This window comes from Geotrypetes seraphini, chromosome 1 (genome assembly GCF_902459505.1).
Source record: "Geotrypetes seraphini chromosome 1, aGeoSer1.1, whole genome shotgun sequence".
In the NCBI taxonomy this organism is placed as follows: Eukaryota; Metazoa; Chordata; class Amphibia; order Gymnophiona; family Dermophiidae; genus Geotrypetes; species Geotrypetes seraphini.
The window spans coordinates 117,288,058-117,310,384 of NC_047084.1; the positions used below are offsets into that span (position 1 = coordinate 117,288,058).

A 22,327-nucleotide genomic window follows, 5' to 3' on the forward strand; every position below is an offset into this window, starting at 1 on the left:
GGAATGTTGCTATTCTTTGGGTTTCTGCCAGGGACTTGGGACCTGGGTTGGCCACTGTTGGAAACAGGATCCTGGGCTAGATGGACCCAGTAGGGCTATTCTTATGTTCTTATGTGAGCCAACTCTAGGACAATGAAGCCATTGTGACATCACTGCTGAGGTTGGCTCTTAGGCATTGGTGGAATGAGGCTTTATGACATCACAATCTCAGCTCTGGAATGTTGCTATTCTTTGGGTTTCTGCCAGGGACTTGGGACCTGGGTTAGCCACTGTTGGAAACAGGATACTGGGCTTGATGGACCTTTGGTCCGTCCCAGTAAGGCAGCTCTTATGTGAACCAAGCCATTGTGACATCACTGGTGAGGCTGGCTCTTGAACATTGGTGGAATGAGGCATTATGACATCACAGTCTCAGCTATGGAATGTTGCTACTCTTTGGGTTTCTGTCAGGGACTTGGGACCTCGGTTGGCCACTGTTGAATACAGGATGCTGGGCTTTGATGGACCTTTAGTCTGTCCCAGTATGGCAGCTCTTATGTTCTTAGGTAAGGAAATGGAGGGAGACTAGAATAAAATAATTCATATAATTTATACATTATGCACTTACGAGTGCTCCTACTTTATTTATTTATTTAATTCATCTTCTATCCCATCGTTCCCAAAAAGCTCAGAATAGGTTTGAAGGCTAGACATCTCTTTCATCATTGTCACTTTTCCACCTTAGTTCAGTCAATTATTTTATCTCGTCTCGACTATTGCAATGTTATTTACCTTGATGTTACAAAAACTTGTCTCTACAGATTGCAATTAATTCAAAATACTGCTGCGAAATTGATTTTTGGGAAACGTAAATTTGATCATGTGACGCCGTTGCTTCAGAGTCTTCATTGGCTCCCAGTTTGTTTTAGAGTTCAATTGAAGTGCGCCTGTGTCGTTTTTAAAATTTTACATGGTATTTTTACTCCTCTCCTTCCTCTATCCTGGAATGTTTATAGATTTTCTTTTGCAAGAGGTGATCAATCTAATCTAATCTAATCCTTAGGTTTGTATACCGCATCATCTCCACGTTCGTAGAGCTCGACGCGGTTTACTGTAGGAGAAATAGGAAGGAACTACAACAAAGGCTTAGAGGTAGAAGTGTGAAGAAAATTTAGAGGACTTGGGATGCCAAGATAGAAGAGTTTCCTTGATTCCTAAGTTGGAGGGAGACTTACATTTTTTGAGAAAAGCCAGGTTTTCAGATGTTTGCGGAAAACTTGGAGAGAGCTCAAGTTCTGAAGAGGGGAGGTAAGGTTGTTCCAGAGCTCAGTGATTTTGAAGTGGAGGGAGGTCCCTAGCTTTCCTGTGTGGGAAATGCCTTTTAGCGAGGGGAAGGATAGTTTTAATTTGTGGGAGGATCTGGTGGTATTAGGGTTTGAGGAATTCCAAGAAAGAGGGTTAAAGAGAAGGAGGATACCAAATGATCTCTTCCTTCCCAAAAATGATTGCTGCTGCAGTTCGAGATATGTTAATAATTTTCTTGTTCCACGTTATCAAGAATTGTCTCTTTTGAGACCAAGCTGTTGCCTTTATAATTAGTTTTAGATAGATTGGATTGGATTTCTATTCACACATTTTGCAAAATAAATTTGGAAAAATGAATTTTTTTGAAATGAATGAAAGTATATTTACATATTTATGTAAGAAGTTTTTTTCAAACCAGTGATGATACAGGTGGCTTAGGGCACTTGTGTAGCCCCGGCTGCCTGTGTATAAGATTTGTTTCTGTTAATAAATTTTTCCTTAATTGCTTCTGATAATTTCAGCTATACACAGCTGAAAGCAGTGTACAGCAGCTGAATGCAGAAAGTGAAGTCTAGATAGTTTTCACTTTCTGCATGTTGCACTGCTTTCAGCTGTGTATAAATGAAATTATCAGACGCAATTAAGGACAGATTTATAAACTATAGCAAGTTTTACTTCATGCAAAATTGTGATTTAGATTGTAAAGTATCAACTGCAAGACACAAGATTTTGGTGTAGTCCTCTAGTGGGAGAATCAATATCCGACTTGTGCCTTAAGTGTCCGGTGGTCGCGTCTGCAACGGCCTTCAGCTCTCACCTCCTCCAGCACCTGACACAACTGTCATCTTGCATCAAGCAGTCACCGCCAGGAGAGGTGCCAAATTTCGCGAGAGTTCACGAGATTACATACAAATGCACAAGCTGCACTGCCTCCAGTGGTTACCTTATATTCTGGAACGTTACTCATCTCACTGCTGTAACCTCACACAAGCGCTTTCTTGTGTCTGTACGCCATTGTCCTCTCCACGCCACCTCACAATCGCATACAGATGCAGGAAAACGCTTGAATGAGGTTACAGCAGAACAATGGTAACATACCCAGGGCCTCAAAATAGTACCTGGCGGGCTGCGAGTTTGAGACTACTGCTCTAAAGTGTGGCCTGGCGAGTGCAAATATTTTTTTCCAGTGTGTAAGGAACTGTTCTAAAAACAACCAATTTTTGAACCTACATTAGCAATGCATTTCTATACAGATCAAACAAAAATATCATACATTATGGTAAATGATTTAGTTTAATTAAGTGTGACTGATATGTAGCCAGCGTCATTTATTTAGACATCGGCCTTTTAGGTGCTATTTATAAAATCAGCTCCCAAATGTCTCAATCCATCCTCCTTTTTCTGTGGGAACCCACAAATAGAGCACAGAGGGAAGGATGAGGGCAAGTGACGAATAATGACCAAGATTTATGGGCAGAAAGAAGAACTGAATGTAAATAAGATTCTGGAAGTAAAGGAATTGGTGAAGTGAGGGAGGTAGTGGAGCTCCTTCATGAAGAAAGCCAAAAGGAGAACCAGACACTACGCTGTCTGACAGTCTGTATCATTTGTCTGTCTGTATCCATCTCCGCCAACACTAGCAGTGAGCCTCAAGCTCCGATTTCTGTAGTAGCAACTTATTACCTTTCTTTTTTTCTCCTCTTGTTCTACAGATCACAAGTGTCCGACTAATGCAGACTTGAACCAAACCCAAACAGGATCAGATCTACAGGATAAACTGGAGAAGTTCCAGAAATGGGAGGTGCTGAGAGGTACAGCTTTCATGGTGTGATGGTCTCTCTAGTCAAGACATAAGGGAGTAACATTTTTGCCCAGAGATAATAAAGAACAAAACAGCGTTTCTTCTCGTTTTATTGAATTTTATATAATGCACATCACATTAACAGATTTCAATAGATAAGATTTCACGAATTAGATTGACAGCATTAAAAAATGTTAAATTAAAAATAAACTTCAAATATTTTATCATCACGTAATATAGAAATAGGCTTCGAATAAGCATGTTTTCAAGTTGATTCGATTTACAGATTTAATATTCCACTAACCTTACAAATGATTAAACTGTTTAACAGCGGAAAATAATACAAAACAGCATAAGGAATGTCAAGTTAGATTAAAAAAAATAATAATGAAGGCAAAGAGACTTTGAAACTCCCCAACCCTGAGATATCCTGTCTGTTCAAATTAGATTATAAGCTCTTCTGAGCAGGGACCATCTATTGTATGTACGCTTTCAGAGCTATAACATAACATAACTTTATTTTTCTATACCGCCTTAATCAAAAGAATTCCAGTTTGCCTAGGACAGACTTTCTTAACCTATTCCTTGGGTTTTCTGGATGTCCACAATGAATATGCATGAGATAGATTGGCATTGCAAGAAGGAAGCACATGCTAATCTCATGCATATTCATTGTGGATATCCTGAAAACCCAATGGGACATGGTGTGCCCAGAGGATTGGGATGAAATGCCCTGCAGTAGGGCACCCCATACCCTTGCAACATCCCTGGATGTATTTGCTGGCACATAGAGCCTGACCATCAATTTTGGAAACCTGTAAACAAATTGTCTCACATGGAGCTACACATGTACATGCACCACATCAAGCGAGAAATTGAAAAGTTTTTAAACTAGGAAGAGGGGGAAAGCCGACAGTCGACCAAGAGTCGATGGTTCGTGAAATGGTATACTCAGAGGATACCAAGCAGGAAGATTGCGGGGAAGACTCACCGGATCTTAGGCAAAATAGAATACCTGACGGATCGAAAGGGACACAAAAAGGAAGGAAATGCAAGAAAGTAACAGGCTGAAAACTCAAGTGTATGTACACGAAAACAAGGAGCCTGAGGAATAAGATGGGGTATTGGAAGCTATGGCACAAAAAGATAACCTTGACATCATGAGCATCATGGAAACATGGTGGAACGAGTAAATTGTCTGAGATACTGTGCTACCGGGATACAAGCTATACCACAGAGACAGAGGGAATTGAGTCAACCGGAGAGAACATGCCAGAAATGAAAAATAAGGTAGAGCCTCTATGGGCCAAAATTCCGGGAACAAATGGAATGGACACAAAAATTGGCATCTACTACCGACCCTCAGGGCAGTCCAAGGAAACTGATGGAGAAATGACGGACGAGATTAAACGCAACTGCAAGGGAGGCAACGTGACTTCAATTATTTGGAGATAGACTGGAACCTAGGCATCTCCGGCTGCAGTAGGGAGACCAAGTTCCTGGATGTTGTAGGCGATTGCTTCCTAGAACAACTTGTCAAGGAAAATATGAGAGGAAATGCAATTCTGGACTTAATTCTAAATGGACTACAAGGACCGGCGCAAGGTGTAGAAGTAGAAGGGACGCTGGGAAGCAGTGATTACAATATGATCCACTTCAACTTGGACACAGACACAGGGGCAAAACATTGATCCAGAACGATGGCCATGGCACTGAACTTCCAAAAAGGGAATTACCAAGGGATGAGACTCATGGTGGAGAAGAAGATTAAGAAGAGGATAAGCACTGTAAAAATGCTAAAGCAAGCATGGTATCTTTTTAAGGACACGTCACCGAGGCACACAATTTATATATACTGCGTATCAACAAGGGATCCAAGAGGAAAAAGAACAAGAACCCAGCGTGGCTCACTGTAGTGGTGAAGAAAGCGTTCAGAGACAAGAAGACTTCGTTTAAGGAATGGAAAAGGTAAAAAACGGATGAAAACTGGAAAAAGCACAAACAACATCAAAGCAGGTGCCATAAGGCGGTAATAGGGGCCAAAACAGACTACAAGGAAAAAATAGCATAGGAGGCAAAAAACTTCAAGCCGTTCTTTCAATATTTTAAGGGGAAACAACCCACGAAGGAAGCGGTGGAGGCCGTTGGATGACCATGGAATAAAGAGAGCACTAAAGGAGGACAAAGCCATCGCTGACAAACTGAACACATATTTTGTTCACCGAAGAGGATATATACAATATACCAGAAGATGACAGGCTATACACAGGAAACGAAGATGGGAAACTGATAGGGTTGACGGTCAGTCTAGAAGAGGTATACAGGCAGATTGATAGGCTTAAAAACGATAAATCCCCGGGACTGGACGGCATCCATCCGAGGGTAATCAAGGAACTGAAAGGGGTTTTAGCTGAACTGCTTCAACTAATAACCAATCTGTCGATCAAATCATGGAGGATTCCGGAAGACTGGAAAGTGGCGAATGTTACGCCGAACTTCAAGAAAGGTTTGTGGGGAGATCCAGGAAACTACAGAACTGCGAGTCTGACCTTGGACCCAGAAAAGATGGTAGAGGCGCTGATAAAGTACCGCATCATTGATCACCTTGATGAACTTACTGCACTTCTTCAAGGGAGTAGACAAGCAGATAGACAAGGGTGACCCGGTTGACATTGTATATCTGGATTTTCAAAATGTGTTCGACAAGCATGAATGACTGCTTCGAAAAATTGCAAGCCATGGAATTGAGGGTGAAATACTCATGTGGATTTAAAATCTGGTTAGCAGAGAGAAAACAGAGAATGGGGTTAAATGTCCAATACTTGGACTGGAAAAGAGTCACGAGCGGAGTGCCGCAGGGATCGGTGCTTGGACCCGTGCTCTATCTTGGCATCCCAAGTCCTGTAAATTTTTTTCACACTTCTACCTCTAACCCTCTGTTGTAGTTCCTTCCTATTTCTCCTACTGTAAACTGCGTTCAGCTCTACGAATGTGGAGATGATGCGGTATACAAACCTAAGGATTAGATTAGATTAGAACCGGCCCGAATATTATTCGCGTTTTTTTCATATTCGTGGGCCAGCTCTGCCCCTAACCCCCCGCGAATACGGAGGGGGAAGTGTATTTCAAAAGAGTTTTTTCTGTTTCCTGCATGTATGACTGAGGCCTGGAGTTCTGGTGGAGTTAAAAGTCCAGAACCTTTGGTTGGTGTTGTGGCTCCAAGTAGGAAGATATTTGTCGGTTCTCCTTCAGCCTTTTTGGACTCAAAACAGCCCCAACTGAAAAATTAGTGATTACTTATGGCATGATCCCTGACAAATGACACTCACGTAACAAACATTTCTAACCTCGATTTATATTTGAGTTCAACCTTTTTTTCCTCCTTTTTTGGGGGAAAAAGGTTACCTTGGTTTATATTTGGATCGGTTTAGGTGCAAAAAAGGCTATTCTATGGTATAAGCCATGATTAAAGTTAGGCACAGTTTATAGAACAATGCTTAGAAACATAGAAACATAGAAAGATGACAACAGAAAAGGGCTATAGCCCATCAAGTCTGCCCACTCTACTGTCCCACCCCATTAAGTCAGAGTGCTGCTCGACCCAAGTAGAGATCCCACATGGATGTCCCATTTATTCTTAAAGTCGAGCACACTAGGGCCTTGATCACCTGCACCGGAAGTTTGTTCCAGTGATCCACCACCCTTTCTGTAAAGAAATACTTTCTGGTGTTACCACCAAATCTCCCTCCTCTGAGCTTGAGCGGGTGCCCCCTTGTGACTGAAGGTCCCTTAGGAAAGAATATGTCGTTTTCCACCTCGACACGACCTGTGATGTACTTAAATGTCTCAATCATGTCACCCCCTCTCCCTGCGCTCCTCTAGAGAGTAGAGCTGCAACTTGCCCAGTCTTTCCTCGTATGAGAGACCCTTGAGTCCGGAGACCATCCTAGTGGCCATTCGCTGGACTGACTCAGCTCGAAGTACATCTTTACGGTAATGTGGCCTCCAGAATTGCACACAGTACTCCAGATGAGGTCTCACCATGGTTCTGTAAAGTGGCATTATGACTTCAGGTTTACGGTTGACGAAGCTTCTATTGATACATCCCATCATCCGCCTTGCCTTGGATGAGGCCTTCTCTACTTGTTTGGCAGCCTTCATGTCTGCACTGATGATCACTCCCAAGTCCCATTCTCTGAGGTCGTAGCTAGTGTTTCTCCATTCAAGGTGTATGTTCTGCATGGATTTCTGCTGCCGAGATGCATCACCTTACACTTCTTTGCGTTGAAGCCCAGCTGCCATGTTGAGGACCAGTTTTCCAACTTGATCAGATCCTGCGCCATACCATCCGTGAGATTGCTTTCACCTACTATATTACACAGTTTGCATCGTCGGCAAACAGCGCTACTTTTCCCTGAAGCCCACGGGTCAAGTCCCTTATGAATATGTTAAAAAGGGATGGTCCCAGGACTGAGCCCTGCGGTACTCTGCTAGTCACCTCCGATGTCTTAGAGGGGGTGCCATTGATCACCACCCTCTGAAGTCTTCCACTCAGCCAATCATTGACCCATGCCGTTAGTTTCTCAACTAACCCCATCAATTTCATCTTGTTTAATAGTCTACGGTGTGGGACACTGTCAAATGCTTTACTGAAATCCAAGTACACTATGTCCAGAGACTCTCCCGAGTCAAGCTTTCCTGTCACCCAGTCAAAGAAGCTGATAAGATTGGATTGGCATGACCTGCCCCTAGTGAATCCATGTTGACAGGGATCCCTCAGATTCCCCTCATCCAATATCGTGTCTAATTTCCCTTTAAGTAGAGTTTCCATGAGTTTACACACTATTGATGTGAGACTTACTGGTCTGTAATTTGCAGCCTCCGCTCTGCAACCATTTTTGTGCAGAGGAACAACATTGGCAGTTTTCCAGTCCAGGGGGACTCTCCCCGTACTTAGGGAGAGATTGAAGAGCATGGCTAACGGTTCCGCCAAAACATCGCATAGCATCGCTTATGCCCTGGAACTGTTACAAAATGTAGACACAGCCACGTGCACCAAGGAAATGTATTTCATAATTATGTACATAACTTAAAGTAATAGCGCCAATCCGTCCATGACCCATCCATTTCTGTGCCTCCTTTTTTTGACACGTGAGTAAAATTTAGGTGTGGATCCTGCGTCTAAATTTATAAATGTAACTTATAATTTCTTTTAATTACATTATTGGTGCTAATTACCTTGTTATACAGTTAAAATGCGTACACAATTTGGATACGTGAACAAATTTGCATTCACAATTTCCAGCTTAGTCTGTGTACCTGGTGATGTTAGCTGAAAAACCTTTAGTGCTTCAGAAGGGGGGGAGTTTTAAAATTTAGATGTAACAGTCTAACTTCCAAATTTTAAATGTTAAACCTTTTGAAAAATCGACTTTTCTATCTTGTTTTATGCACAGATCAATATTTCTGTCCAGAGGACTGGAGACCCTGGAGAGGAAACTGTTACTTTGTATCTAAGGAGATTACGAACTACCTCACCAGCATGCGAGACTGTCGTTCTAGGAATTCCCGTCTGGCTCCACTCAATAACCCAAAAGATCTGGTAAAAGTGAATTTCTTTAAGAGGGTGAGCCATAGACACCCCACGTGATGTGCTCTTTAGAGGAGGGGATATACAGTGATTATGTCAGTAGACGCCATTATCTGTGGCGTGCTGGCAAAAGCCGTTCAGGTTAAAGTACCGACTATATTCACAATAGCACATAAGGTGATGATTGAAATCAAGTAGGTAGACTGGAATGCTTCCAGCTCCTACTCTTTGGACTGATTCTCTAAAGAAGCAATGGGTGAAACGGGCCCATTAGAATCAGCATTCAGAACCAATTATTCTTCAACATAAGATAAGTTGTTTGGAGGATTTGATTTTTTTTTTTTTAAATGAGTGTACAGTATATCCATAGAAAGCACGTTTAATGATTTATGGAGATAGAAGGAGACCTATGATTACAATACAGTGGTACCTTGGTTTGCGAGTATAATTTGTTCCAGAAGCATAATCACAATTCAAAGTGTTCATATATCAAAGCAACTTTCCCCATAGGTCATAATGGCAACTCGGATGATTCATTCCACTGACTGAATACCATTAGGTATATCTCTCCAACCCGTCCCCCAACCCGAGCAGACACCCGACCCAAGAATCTCAGAGAGGGTGAGAGCCTGAAGGCCTTGAGCATACGCAGATGCTCAAGGCCCAGCAGCAGCCCAGCAGAGAACCGGTAGCAGGCACTTTCAACACCAGCGGCACATGGGTAAAAACAGGGCTAGTCAGTGGGGGGGAGAAGGCAATCGCGAAGGGAGGGAGCAGCGCCGGTGGCCTCAGGAACAACAAAGCCAGTTCGCGGGGTCGGGGTGGGGGGATCGCAAATCGAGTCAATGCTCAATTTGCGAGTTAGTTTGCTCGAGTGTTTTGCTCATCTTGCAAAACACTCACAAACCACGTTACTTGCAAACCGAGGTATGACTGTATTATCCAATCTAGCTAAACAGCCATTTGGCTGGCTTGTAACGACAAACAATTAGTCTGAGATCTTTTCTTCCCCCCAAAAAAAATTATTATGCAATAAGTGATAATATGAATAATGCAAATACATGATATACTTCTGGGTATACTAGAAGATAAGAAGTGTTGACTATTGATTTCTTGAATTCCACTTTGGTCTCTACAGTAGAAATCCTTGGACGTGGGACGTCCACTTGTGATCTTTGGCTAATGCTTTCACTTTAGCTTACAATAAGTAGAGGAGAGGACACTGCCGTGCTTATCCACGTGGGGACCAACGATGTGAGTGGACGGAAGTACAACAGGGAAGAGATGAAGGACCAGCTCCGCTAACTTGGAAGAAAACTCAAGGTCAGGGAGGTGAAAGTGGCTTTCTCCGAGATCCTCCCGGTACTGAGAGCGGATGGAAAGAGACAGGATGAGATGCGAGCAATTAATGCCTGGATGAGACGATGGTGTAATGAGGAAGGTTTCGACTTCATGCGAAACTGGACAGCATTCTGGGGAATAAGCAGATACTATAGAAAGGATGGCCTACACCTCACCACGCAAGGAGCAAGAGTATGGCTGAAAACATTAAGAAGTCCATTGAGAAGGCTTTAAACTAAGAATCAGGGGAGAGCCGACAGTCGACAACCAGTCGATGGCCCGGGCATCAGGTGACTCCAAAGAAGGAACTACAAGCGACTGCTCAAATAAAGGGGAGGAGCATGTTGAAATCAAAACTGGCAGAAAAAGAGTGCAAATAGATCCAAAAAGGGAGCAAATTGATGAAAATAGGGATGCGAAGCTTAAAAAGTCCAAGAAAGTAGCACAAAAGTTGCTCAAGTGTATGTACACGAATGCCAGAAGCTTGAGAAACAAAATGGGAAAACTGGAAGCACTAGCAAGACGAGAAGAATTAGATATCATTGGAATTACAGAAACATGGTGGAACGAGAAAAATGAATGGGACTCAGTACTGCAGGGCTACAAACTATATAGAAGAGATAGAATAGGTCAAAAAGGGGGAGGTATTGCCCTCTATGTTCATGAAGGAGTAGAGTCTATCAGAGAAGAAAAGACAGAAGAAAAAGAAAAACTGGAATCCCTCTGGATTAAGATTCCCAGACAATACGAAGCAGACACAAAAATTGGACTCTTTTACCGACCCCCAGGACAGACGGAGGAAACAGATGCTGAAATGATTGAGGAAATCAACCATAGATGTAAAATGGGTAACGTAACGATCATGGGAGACTTTAACTTTCCAGGAATAAACTGGAACCTTGGAACCTCAAACTGCGGCTAGGAAACAAAATTCCTGGAAACAATAGGGGACTGTTTCCTGGAACAAATGGTAGAAGAACCGACAAGAGGAACCGCAACTTTGGACTTGGTCCTGAATGGCATAACTGGAAGGACATCAGAAGTAGAAGTCATGGTCCCGCTGGGGACGAGCGATCACAGCATGATCAACTTTAAAATAGGCATCGGGAAGGGGAAACGAACCAAGACTCAAACCACAACCTTTAACTACAGAAAAGGGAAATATGACAACATGAGAGCCATGGTAAAAAAACGGCTCAAGAAAAGGACGGATAAACTCAAAACAAGCATGGTCCCTACTAAAAAATACCATCATTGAAGCACAGAATCTCTACATCCCGCAGATATCCAAAGGAAGGAAAAATAAGAACAAAGGAGAACCAGCTTGGCTAACTAAGGAGGTGAAAGATGCGATAAGGGAAAAGAGGAACTCGTTTAAAAAATGGAAACAGGAACAAACAACAGAGGTCTGGAACAGTCACAAGGTTGACCAGAAGAAATGTCACAAGGCGATAAGAGAGGCCAAAAAGGTCTATAAGGAAAAGATTGCGCAAGAAGCCAAGAACTTCAAGCCCTTTTTTAGATATATAAAAGGAAAAAAACCAGCACAAGAGGCAGTGGGCCCTCTCGATGACCTAGGAAAGAAAGGGTACATCAAGGAAGACAAACAGATTGCAGATAGACTAAATTCATTCTTTGCGTCTGTCTTTACCAAAGAGAACACTGCAACAATACCTGAACCAGGGAGAGTATTCAAGGGAGAAATTGAGGAAAGCCTCACCACAGTGAATGTGGATTTGGACATGATATACTATCAGATTGATAAACTAAAAAGTGATAAATCCCCTGGACCGGATGGAATTCACCTGAGAGTGCTAAAGGAGCTTAAGGTAGAAATCGGAGAACTGTTACAATCCCTAGCTAACTTGTCAATTAGAACCGGACAAATACCAGACGACTGGAGGATAGCAAATGTCATCCCAATCTTCAAAAAGGGATCAAGGGGAGAACCAGGAAACTACAGACCTGTGAGCCTTACGTCGGTTCCTGGGAAGATGGTTGAAGCACTAATCAAGGATAGCATAGTGCAGCACCTGGACAATCATGACTTGATGAGAGCTAGTCAACACGGTTTCAGGAAGGGGAAATCATGTTTGACAAATTCGCTTCAATTTTTTGAGAAGGTGAACCAACATATTGATAGTGGAGAACCGGTGGATATCGTATACTTGGACTTCCAGAAAGCATTCGACAAGGTACCACACGCAAGACTCATGAGGAAACTACAAAGACATGGTATAAAAGGGGATATACTAAGATGGATAGGCAAATGGCTGGAGAACAGATTGCAGAGGGTGAGCATAAATGGGAAGTTCTCGGACTGGGAGAAGGTGACGAGCAGCGTGCCCCAGGGATCGGTTCTTGGACCCATTTTGTTCAATATCTACATAAATGACCTAGAAGAGGAAACAACAAGTAACATAATCAAGTTTGCAGATGACACAAAACTATGTCGGGCAGTTGGGTCGCAAATAGACAGAGATGCACTTCAAAGAGATTTGAACCAACTGGAGAAATGGGCGGAAAAGTGGCAGATGAAATTTAATATAGAAAAATGCAAAGTGATGCACCTGGGCAGGCAGAACAAAGAACAAGAATATAAAATGTTAGGTGTAACATTGGGCAAGAGTGAACAAGAAAGGGACCTGGGGGTTCTAATAGACAGGACCCTGAAGCCGTCGGCTCAATGCGCAGCGGCGGCAAAGAAAGCAAACAGGATGCTGGGCATGATAAAGAAGGGCATCACGAGTAGATCGGCGGACGTCATAATGCCACTTTATAGAGCAATGGTCAGACCACTCTTGGAATACTGTGTCCAACACTGGTCTCCCTACCTAAAGAAGGATATAACCCTACTAGAGAGGGTGCAGAGACGAGCCACAAAACTAATAGAAGGTATGAAGAATTTGAGTTACGAAGAACGCCTCGAAAAACTGGGATTGTTTACCCTCCAGAAGAGAAGGCTGCGAGGGGATAGGATAGAGACTTTTAAAATACTAAAAGGTTTCGACAAAATGGAGCAAGAATCTTCGTTATTCACATTGTCAACAGTGACTCGAACAAGAGGTCATGGACTGAAACTTAGGGGAGGCAGACTCAGGACTAATATCCGGAAGTTCTGCTTCACACAGCGAGTGGTGGACGCCTGGAATGCTCTCCCGGAGGAGGTTGTGACAAGAGACCACCATTCTGGGATTCAAGGGCAAGTTGGATGCACATCTTCATGCAAATCACATTGAGGGATACGGGTGAACAAGGTGTCCATTAGAGAACACCTAGCTTGGCCTCCGTGTGTGCGGATCACCGGACTAGATGGACCTAGGGTCTGATCCGGTGAAGGCATTTCTTATGTTCTTAATTACAAGGACATTCCTTCTTCTACCAAGTTTCCAAGTTTATTTAGGACTTGATATACCGCAATGGAAATACATCTATGCGGTTTAGATATAAAACTAAATAAAACTTATGATTAAAATAAGTAAAGGTAGAACTACAGTGTCTATAGGAAAGAGACGTAGAGTTAAAAGCTGATTTGCAGTCCTTATTCCTGATGGGTCTCCGTAAAGCTCTTTTTCTCAGTTTAGCAATCGATTAAATGTGCCTGTGAATAGGAAGGTTTTTAATAATATTTTAAAGTGTTCAAGATTTGATTCTGTTCAAATATAATTTGGGAAAGCATTCCAGAGTTGGGGGCCGATGAATGACCCATGTGTATAACACTGCAGCTCATTCACTCCAGAACTGGGTTGAATTGGACCCCTGGGCAATGAAGGTCATGGGGCCCTCTCTATCTACCACATGCTAGGGAAAAGCAGGCCCCTTCCTGCTCTAGTTCTTGGGAACTATCCTGTTGTCCCAATGGTCAGTCCACCCCAGACTCGATTGGACTGAAGGAGCTCTTAAAAATAAATTTCCGTGCTAGTATTTTGCAATTCAGCTCCTCAGGTCATTATAGTATTAAGCATTCCCTAGTTATCACATATGATGTGTGTTAGGTTCAGATTAAGAACTATTATCAGTCTGACCCCTCAGTTGTAGAATAAACTTCAGGACTTTATTAGATAAGAGAGGAATTATCTGTCAGGATATTTTGTTAAATATATTTAATTTATATAGTAAGGGCCGGATTAGAAAAATTTGATGAAAGTTAGGTGCCAGCAGGAGCCTAGATCACACCTACCGGCCCCTAAATATGTGTTTTAAGTGGTGTAATAATTAGTTGAATAATTTAAAAAATTAGGCCCCTCTGGGACTGGCGCCTGGGTCCATGGCATCTGGCAGCATCTAGTGATGCCAAAGCCCGGAACAAGGCATGATTAGGGGTGACACTGGACTTCGGTATCACTAGGCACCACCGCGATTCTACAAATTTAGTTACCTCAGTCATTGTTCCAATTTCCAAATCTTTTATAAGTTAAATAGCACCGATCCCAGTACAGACCCCTGCGGCACTCTACTGTTTACTCTCCTCCATTGAGAAAAATGACCATTTAACCCTACCCTCTGTTTTCTATCCGATAACCAATTCCTAATCCACAACTGAACTTTGCCACCTATCCCATGACACTTTAATTTTCTCAGGAGCCTCTCGTGAGGAACTTTCTCAAAAGCTTTCTGAAAATCTAGATACACTATATCAACCGGCTCGCCTTTATCCACAGGGAAGTGGCACATATGCATGGCAGTGGGGTGGGGGGGGGGGAAGGGAGTGAAGGAGTAGGGGAGGGCAAATAGGAGGACGGGTGCCTGTGCCCTCACCAAGATGGCACATGGGACGGATCATACCCCTCTTACAACTCCACTGGGTCTAATGAGGCTTACAAATATTAAAATAAGATTGATACTGTATTTGTGATAATGGCCAAAATTAATATAAAAAGCCAGGTCAAAGGGGTTTACATGGCATTTGGTGAAACGCAGGACTTCTGAGTCAGGTTTATATATCTAAGGATGTCTGCAAATATTGCATGCTTAAGTTTGAAATTTGATTTCAACAAGGCTATAGGGACCAGGACTGAGACTCATCTCAGGGTGCTTTTTATTTCCAGGAATCCATAAAAATCACCTCCCACGATTATTACTGGGTTATTTACAAGTCATCAGATAAACACGGGACTTGGCCAAGTGATACAGAAACAAGGTAAATTTATGAGCAGGAAAATGTGTTAAAATGGTGCCTCTGAAGGATATCTTGGGGCTCATTTTCAAAAAAGAAAAATGTCCAAAAAGTGGCATCAAGAGGCAGATGGACCTCACCAGCCAATCGGGAAGCACTTTTTTTAAAAAAAAAACCATCCATGCAGCGAAGGACAGAGGTGTAAAGGCATGCCTACCGATGCCCGATGCCGGCGTGTGTGTGGTTTCCACTAGAAATGGCCTTGTGCGTCAGTAAGCATCTTTATTCTCCGTAGGCATGAGATAGACACCTATATTGTAGGTGTCCTTCGCTATATGGATTTTTTTAGATAAAAGTGTATCCCGATTGGCTGGTGAGGTTATCTAAGTGGTTTACAATTAGGTACGCAAGAATTTTTCCCTACAATCGGGACGCAATTTGTAGCATCAACCCCAATGTGTCTAAATCTCAAGAGGGCATGTCAGAGGTGTGGTATGGGAGGGAATGGGGCAGGCTTATGATTTGAACATTTTTCCGCATTTAAGAATAAGTCCAGGGCACAATTTAGACATCTGGCAACAAATAAGTGCCAAAAATGTGCCCAAACTGACCTGATAACCACTGGAGGGATGAAGGCATGACCTCCCCCCCCCCACACACACACACACTTCCCCAGTGTTCACTGATCCCCTCCCACCCCCACTCCCAAAATATGAATGTTCTGGGCAGTCCTAGTAGAGCAACAATCAGGTTCCTGGAGTAGCCTAGTGGGTTGTGTAGGCAACAACAGAGACAGGGTCATGTGAGCTTTCCAAAACCCACCTAAAACTTTCGCATACCAAGCAAACAAACAACAACACTGGCTAGACAACTACCTTAATAAAGCTAGACTGACCTACAAAGCTTTTAGAAAACTCATAAAAACTGCCTTATTCGACAAACATATCACCTAAATAATTTCCTCACCGAACACTTCTCTCTTTTCTCGTTCCTAATTTACCCCCCCCCCCTCTGAATTCCTTAACAAACCATATTTTGCAATCCAGGACATAGCTTCTAATATGCCCCTCTGAAAATTCCTAACCTGTATATTGTTATTTTCCGATGTATTTTTTTAATTCGCGACCTTTTCCTAACAGGTCCTCTCGAAAATGTCTTAGTGTACTGTACACTTTATACTTTCGCATTCTTAAAGTTGATGTACTCTGTATTTCCTCTAAATATCTGCATATTGTAACTTGCTGAATGTCCAGCTCTCTTGATTGTAAACCGCCTAGAAGTCGCAAGATTGTGGCGGTATAGAAAAATAAAGCTATTATTATTATTATTAAATCCCACTATACGTACAAATAGGTGACACCCAACAGACTTAAGGGCTATTTGTGTGGGGTGCAGTTGGGTCCAGAAGGATTTGGGTAAGTTTTGGAGGGCTCACCATAAAGTATAAGGATGTTATAGTGAAATGTGTACTTGGGACTTTTTATGTGAAGTTCATTGCAGTGCCCCCTAGTGTCCCCCCACTGTTCCACGCACACGGACAATTGTTTAAAACAGAGGACATGTCTGGTAGCCCTAGCAAAACAGTCATATCACAACAAAGCAGTAGAACTAATAAAGACTCTTTTCATAGAGCATCTAGTGCTTAGGACCAAGGGGTCCAGTGTTTAAAGCACCTTGGTCATCCCAATAACTTTATGTGTAGAATGTTCCAGCACATAACACATGCATAGTGAAGGGGGAGGAGTTAGAAGGGCAGAGGCTGGCAAAGGTTAACACTCTGCATATATAATTTCCACACATAAGTGGGGCTGGAGGCCTATCACATGAATACGCACTAGCAATCCAGTCTCCGTCTCCCCACCCCCATACCTTTTAAGGACCCATTCATCGCTAGCAGTGAGCAGTGACTGATACATACTGCTCAGGCCAGCCCCCCAGCCTTCTCTATGGTGCCATTTCCTGTGTCCATAAATGCAAGACTCATCAGTAGGATGCATATTCATTAGTACCCTTGCAACAATGAGCACCACTGAAATTATCAATAGAGCAAGCACCACCTCTTTATCTGGCGGTCTCGGCCGCTAAACATTGGGTCCGATCATGTCTATGAGTCACTATGCAACGGGATGCAAATACAGTGAGTCTGGGAAGACTTTTGTGCACTTGGTAAGTCAGTTTCTTCTGCATCACAGTTGCTTTTACCCATGGGACAGAGATTTGCACAGAATATTTTTCACGTGAGAAGGTTTGGCCAGTACTTAGATGGGCAAAATGTGCTCCGGATGCAGGGGAAAGAGATGGCTGCTCCTGTTCACGTTCAATGCTTTGCCGGGTCCTATAAATGCAAATACTGAAACATTTTTCATCCGTTTCTCACTAGAAACCCCACGGCAGATGCTTCTTCATCCTGCGCAACTCTGGCTATAAATGCAGTGTATCCTACAGACTGTAGCGAACAGCATCGCTGGATCTGTGAGAGACCCTCTGTTGAACTGCAGTTGGGGCAGGATTATAATTTTACTGTGCTGTCGTTTAATGGTACAAAATATACTGGAGTCACCAAAGAAAGACTAAGAAAGCCTCAAGTCTGAAACAAGGACAAGACATTGTATGACATCCCCGTGGCCCAGATACAGATAAATCTCCATAAACCGTCATCTCTCTTCCCTCCTACCTGTTCATCTGGGCTCATACTGGAAGAAAACATGGAAAACTATCTGTTCCATTTTCGATATCACGGACAATCTCACATTTCCCTCTTTGATTCTTATGTCTCAAGGGATACAATCTCCCAGATTAAACTTTTCCATTTATTAAAGTCATTGGCAATACAAAATATATTGTACAGTTGGAAAGATCTATCTAGGGTGGAACAGCCTATGTCTAACTGGCAAATATGACAAAGCTCTAGCAGAGCGAAACAACACTCTTATTCAAATATTGTGAATCTCAAGAAGCCCGATTTATGCCATTACCTCATCTTACAAATATTTACTCATGTACTAAAGATTGTGTTTCATCTCATTAATGCAAGACTCCTACCCTGTTATGAGCTGTTGTATATTGTAGCATGCTTTTCTTTTTATATTGTACTTATCTAAATACTAATAAAAACTTTTGAACAAAAAGAAAAGCTGGTCAATCAGCGACTCTTATAAATGCACCACATGACATATCATAAATACAATACTAAAAGAATTAAGATATGAGTTTATCAAACAAGGAGGTTTTCAGTATTTTTCTAAAAGCATGGCAAGACTGAGCTTGAGGAATTAAGATACTCCACCAGGAAGTCCTGCCGGCTCAGTTGATATGGGATTCCTCTTCCCCTAGCAGCTCAACCGGCAGATAGGGGCTATTTTTTTTTTTTAAGAGTGTAGCTGGTGTGCTCACACAGCTGCGCACATTAAAAAAAGAAAGAAGTTGCGTGAGCCCAAAACCGGAACCCCCTGACACCCCCCCACCAAGTTTCCCGAAACCCCAGACACCAAGCCTTCTGATTCGCCTCCCCCTCCCACCACTCCAAAATAAAATCCTGGTGATCTAGTGAACTGGGAGGATCAGATCAGACTTTCCCCCAGCTCAAGGACCCTCCATTCCCGACACTGTACCCGGTACCTTTTGTCAAAAATAAGGCAGGAGGGATGCCTATTCCTTCCTTCCTTGAAGGGTTGCCTCTTCAGAATGGTGGCCCTTCGCCCTCTTTGTGCATCCTGGGATGCACTAGGAGGGGCCTAAGACTCTGGTTCAGGTGCCTAAGGTTCTTCCCCCACCTGAGCCAACCAGGGCCTTGCATGCACTGGGAGGGGCCTAAGGCCACAATTGGCTCAGGCACCTAAGGCTTCTCCCCATGGGTGGGGCCTTAGACACCTGAGCCAATCTGGACCTTAGGCCCCTGCCAGTGCATCCCAGGATTCCCTCCTCATCCTCATAATCTCACCACCACTGATCTATAAGATTTCTCTGCTACAGATCCTGTTCTAGGGAACACCTTCCTAAAAGTATCTCAGGCTTTGCTCTCCCCATCTCTTTTCCTTCTCACCCTGAAACATCTATTACTGAACAGCTCTTTGTCTATCTCTGTGTTGGTGCTACTGTTATGGTGTAACAGGCAATTGGAGATCCCAAACAATATTAAATTATTATCTTCTCTTCAGAAAGAAGGTTAAAACATGATGGGCTCAACATTCGGACCAGGGGAAGCAGCCTAAGTCTCATGTTCAATGCGAGGCCATTTCTGGTGACCAGCATTTGGGCAAAAATAGGACTGTTAACCAGATAACCAGAAAGACCCGTTTCAAGATTTTGAATTTACGCCCAGTAGCGTCTACGACGAACTATCAAGACTCAAAGTAAAAAAAGCCATGGGACCAGATAACCTACATCCCAGAATGCTAAGGGAGTTAAGGGAAGTCCTGGCAGAACCATTATCTGTTCTTTTCAATCTTTCCCTAAGCACAGGAAGGGTCCCCTTGGACTGGAAAACCGCCAACGTAATCCCACTCCACAAAAAGGGCTGCAGGACAGAGACAGCAAACTACAGACCAGTGAGTCTCACGTCTATAGTGTGTAAACTCATGGAAACACTGATCAAGCAGAAAATTGACACAATCCTAGACGAAGAAAAACTACGTGATCCACACCAACACGGGTTCACCCGGGGTAGATCCTGCCAATCTAATCTGATTAGCTTTTTTGACTGGGTTACTAGACAACTGGATGCTGGAGAGTCACTGGACGTAGTGTATTTGGACTTCAGTAAAGCATTTGATAGCGTCCCTCATCGAAGATTACTGAACAAGCTAAAATCGATAGGATTAGGAGACACTCTAACTACATGGGTTGGGGATTGGCTGAGCGGCAGACATCAAAGGGTAGTGGTGAACGGTACCCCATCTGAAGCATCGGACGTGATAAGTGGAGTGCCGCAGGGCTCGGTCCTGGGTCCGATTCTATTCAACTTATTCATAAGAGATATGACGCAAGGACTTAGGGGAAAGGTATCGCTGTTCGCAGACGACGCCAAACTTTGCAACATAGTAGGCAAAAGCTTATTACCTGATAATATGACACACGATCTACTGCTGCTGGAACAATGGTCAACTACTTGGCAGCTTGGCTTCAATGCTAAAAAATGCAAGGTAATGCACCTGGGAAAGAGAAACCCGCGTAGAACTTATGTACTAAATGGTGAAACCTTGGTTAGGACCACAGCGGAACGCGATCTAGGAGTGATCATTAGCGAGGACATGAAGGTTGCCAATCAAGTGGAGAAGGCTTCCTCCAGAGCAAGACAAATGATGGGGTGTATCCGCAGAGGTTTCGTCAGCAGGAGACCTGAAGTTATGATGCCGTTGTACAGAGCCATGGTGAGGCCTCACTTAGAGTACTGCGTTCAGTTTTGGAGACCTCACTACCGAAAGGACGTGCTGAGAGTCGAGTCGGTGCAGCGAACAGCCACCAGGATGGTCTTGGGGCTCAAGGATCTCACGTATGAAGAAAGACTAGAGAAATTGCGGATGTACTCACTTGAGGAAAGAAGGGAACGGGGAGATATGATTGAAACGTATAAATATATCACGGGGCACATCGAGTCAGAAGATGATATCTTCCGGCTCATGGGACCCTCGACCACCAGAGGGCATCCGCTAAAAATCAAGGGAGGGAAGTTTCATGGCGACTTCAGGAAGTATTTCTTCACCGAGAGAGTTGTGGATCATTGGAACAGACTCCCACTTCAGGTGATAAAAGCCAGCAGCGTGACGGATTTTAAGAGAAAATGGGATACTCACGTGGGATCTTTAAGGGAGTAAACTCAGGGGGGGAGGATACTTGGAATGGGCAGACTTGGTGGGCTATAGCCCTTTTCTGCCGCTTTTTTCTATGTTTCTATGTTTCTATGTTTATTTATCCAGTTACTATTCAGTGGAGACAATCAGTTGTCTCGTGTCGAATATTCACAATTAGCCAGTTCAATGGTGTTTAACTGGTCAGCAGACAGGCTAGATTCATTTGAGAGAGGTCCCAGAAGGAGTCGAAAGCCCAGAGGAAAAGAGGGTTCTGACCTGATATTCTAAACTGCTTCCGGCTGAGATAAGCCACTGTGTCTGGAGTTATGAATTTATTTCCGGGGTCTGGCTAGAACCAGCCCTGGCTGAAAGAGATAAGGCTGATAACCATGTGCTAGCCAACGGAAATTTGTTTTGTTCCTGTAACTCAGAACCTTAGTTCTATTTTCTGTTGGTTAAAAGCATAACTGTTCCTTGTAACTATGAAGAAACAGGCAAGGCCGGTGTGACAATAAACACTTCCTTTTCACTTACAAAGTGCGCTCTTCCGTAGCCCTTATTAAACTTATTACATATGGAGGCATAAAGAAGCTGACCCAGGTACCTTCTGGGCTTGGGACCTCACTATAGAGGCATAGGATTTCTTCTTATAAAAGGAGAGAGCTCTACCCCAAGTTAGGGACCTGAAAAACAAGTGTAAACAGAGCAAAACAGGCAGGAGTTGTTTTGTTTTTGCTTTATTTTGTGAAACACCAAGCAGTGGGAAAGACCTGGACTGGAGTAGGAAAGCTGATATAGAGTGGAACAAAAGAAGCAAAGGCTGTGGACTACAATGTTCTTGAGATGATCTTTATTAAAAACATTGCCGCCTGGGACCGGGACTGCCAGTGCCTGTTTTTCTGTCTGGGTTGGAGCCGCGCGATCGGGATTTAATGTTATACCAGGGAGGCGAAAACTCGGGAAACACGTCCGCACAGCCAGCGACCGCCGGGGCCTGGGTGCGGCGGGGGTCTTGCCTGCCATTCCTATTTAAAACGGCCTGCTGAGGTTCGCGGCCGGCTGTAGCGAACCTCGCAGGCCGCTGTTCACCTCAGTAGCATTTTCCCTCTGACGCAATCGCGTCAGAGGGAACGTGCTACCATGTGGAGAGCGGCCTGCGAGGTTCGCTACAGCCGGCCGCGAACCTCAGCAGGCCATTTTAAATAGAAATGGCAGCGGTGACTGGAGGGAGGAGAAGAACAGGAGCGGTAGCGGTTGTTGCGGGAGGGGGGGAGTCGGCGACGTGCAGGCCGCTGTGAACAGGAGCGGCAGTGGCGGCAGGACCATAAGTCCTCCTCCCGGCATCCGCTGCCAGAGCCGCTCCTGTCGCCCGATGCAGCTAACTGGCGCATACGCCTCAAGCCGCG

The 22,327-nt window shown here is 43.7% G+C and overlaps 1 protein-coding gene across 1 annotated transcript; it reads left to right on the forward strand.

The window, feature by feature from the left end:
• The first annotated feature begins 523 nt into the window (after positions 1-523).
• Positions 524-18,171, forward strand: LOC117366655 (killer cell lectin-like receptor subfamily F member 2). The gene is made up of 5 exons (XM_033958293.1): positions 524-545; positions 2,997-3,095; positions 8,542-8,687; positions 15,065-15,156; positions 17,513-18,171. Exons 1-5 carry the CDS (start codon positions 524-526, stop codon positions 17,721-17,723), a joined length of 570 nt encoding a protein of 189 aa, XP_033814184.1. The 3' UTR covers positions 17,724-18,171.
• Positions 18,172-22,327: the final 4,156 nt, after the last annotated feature.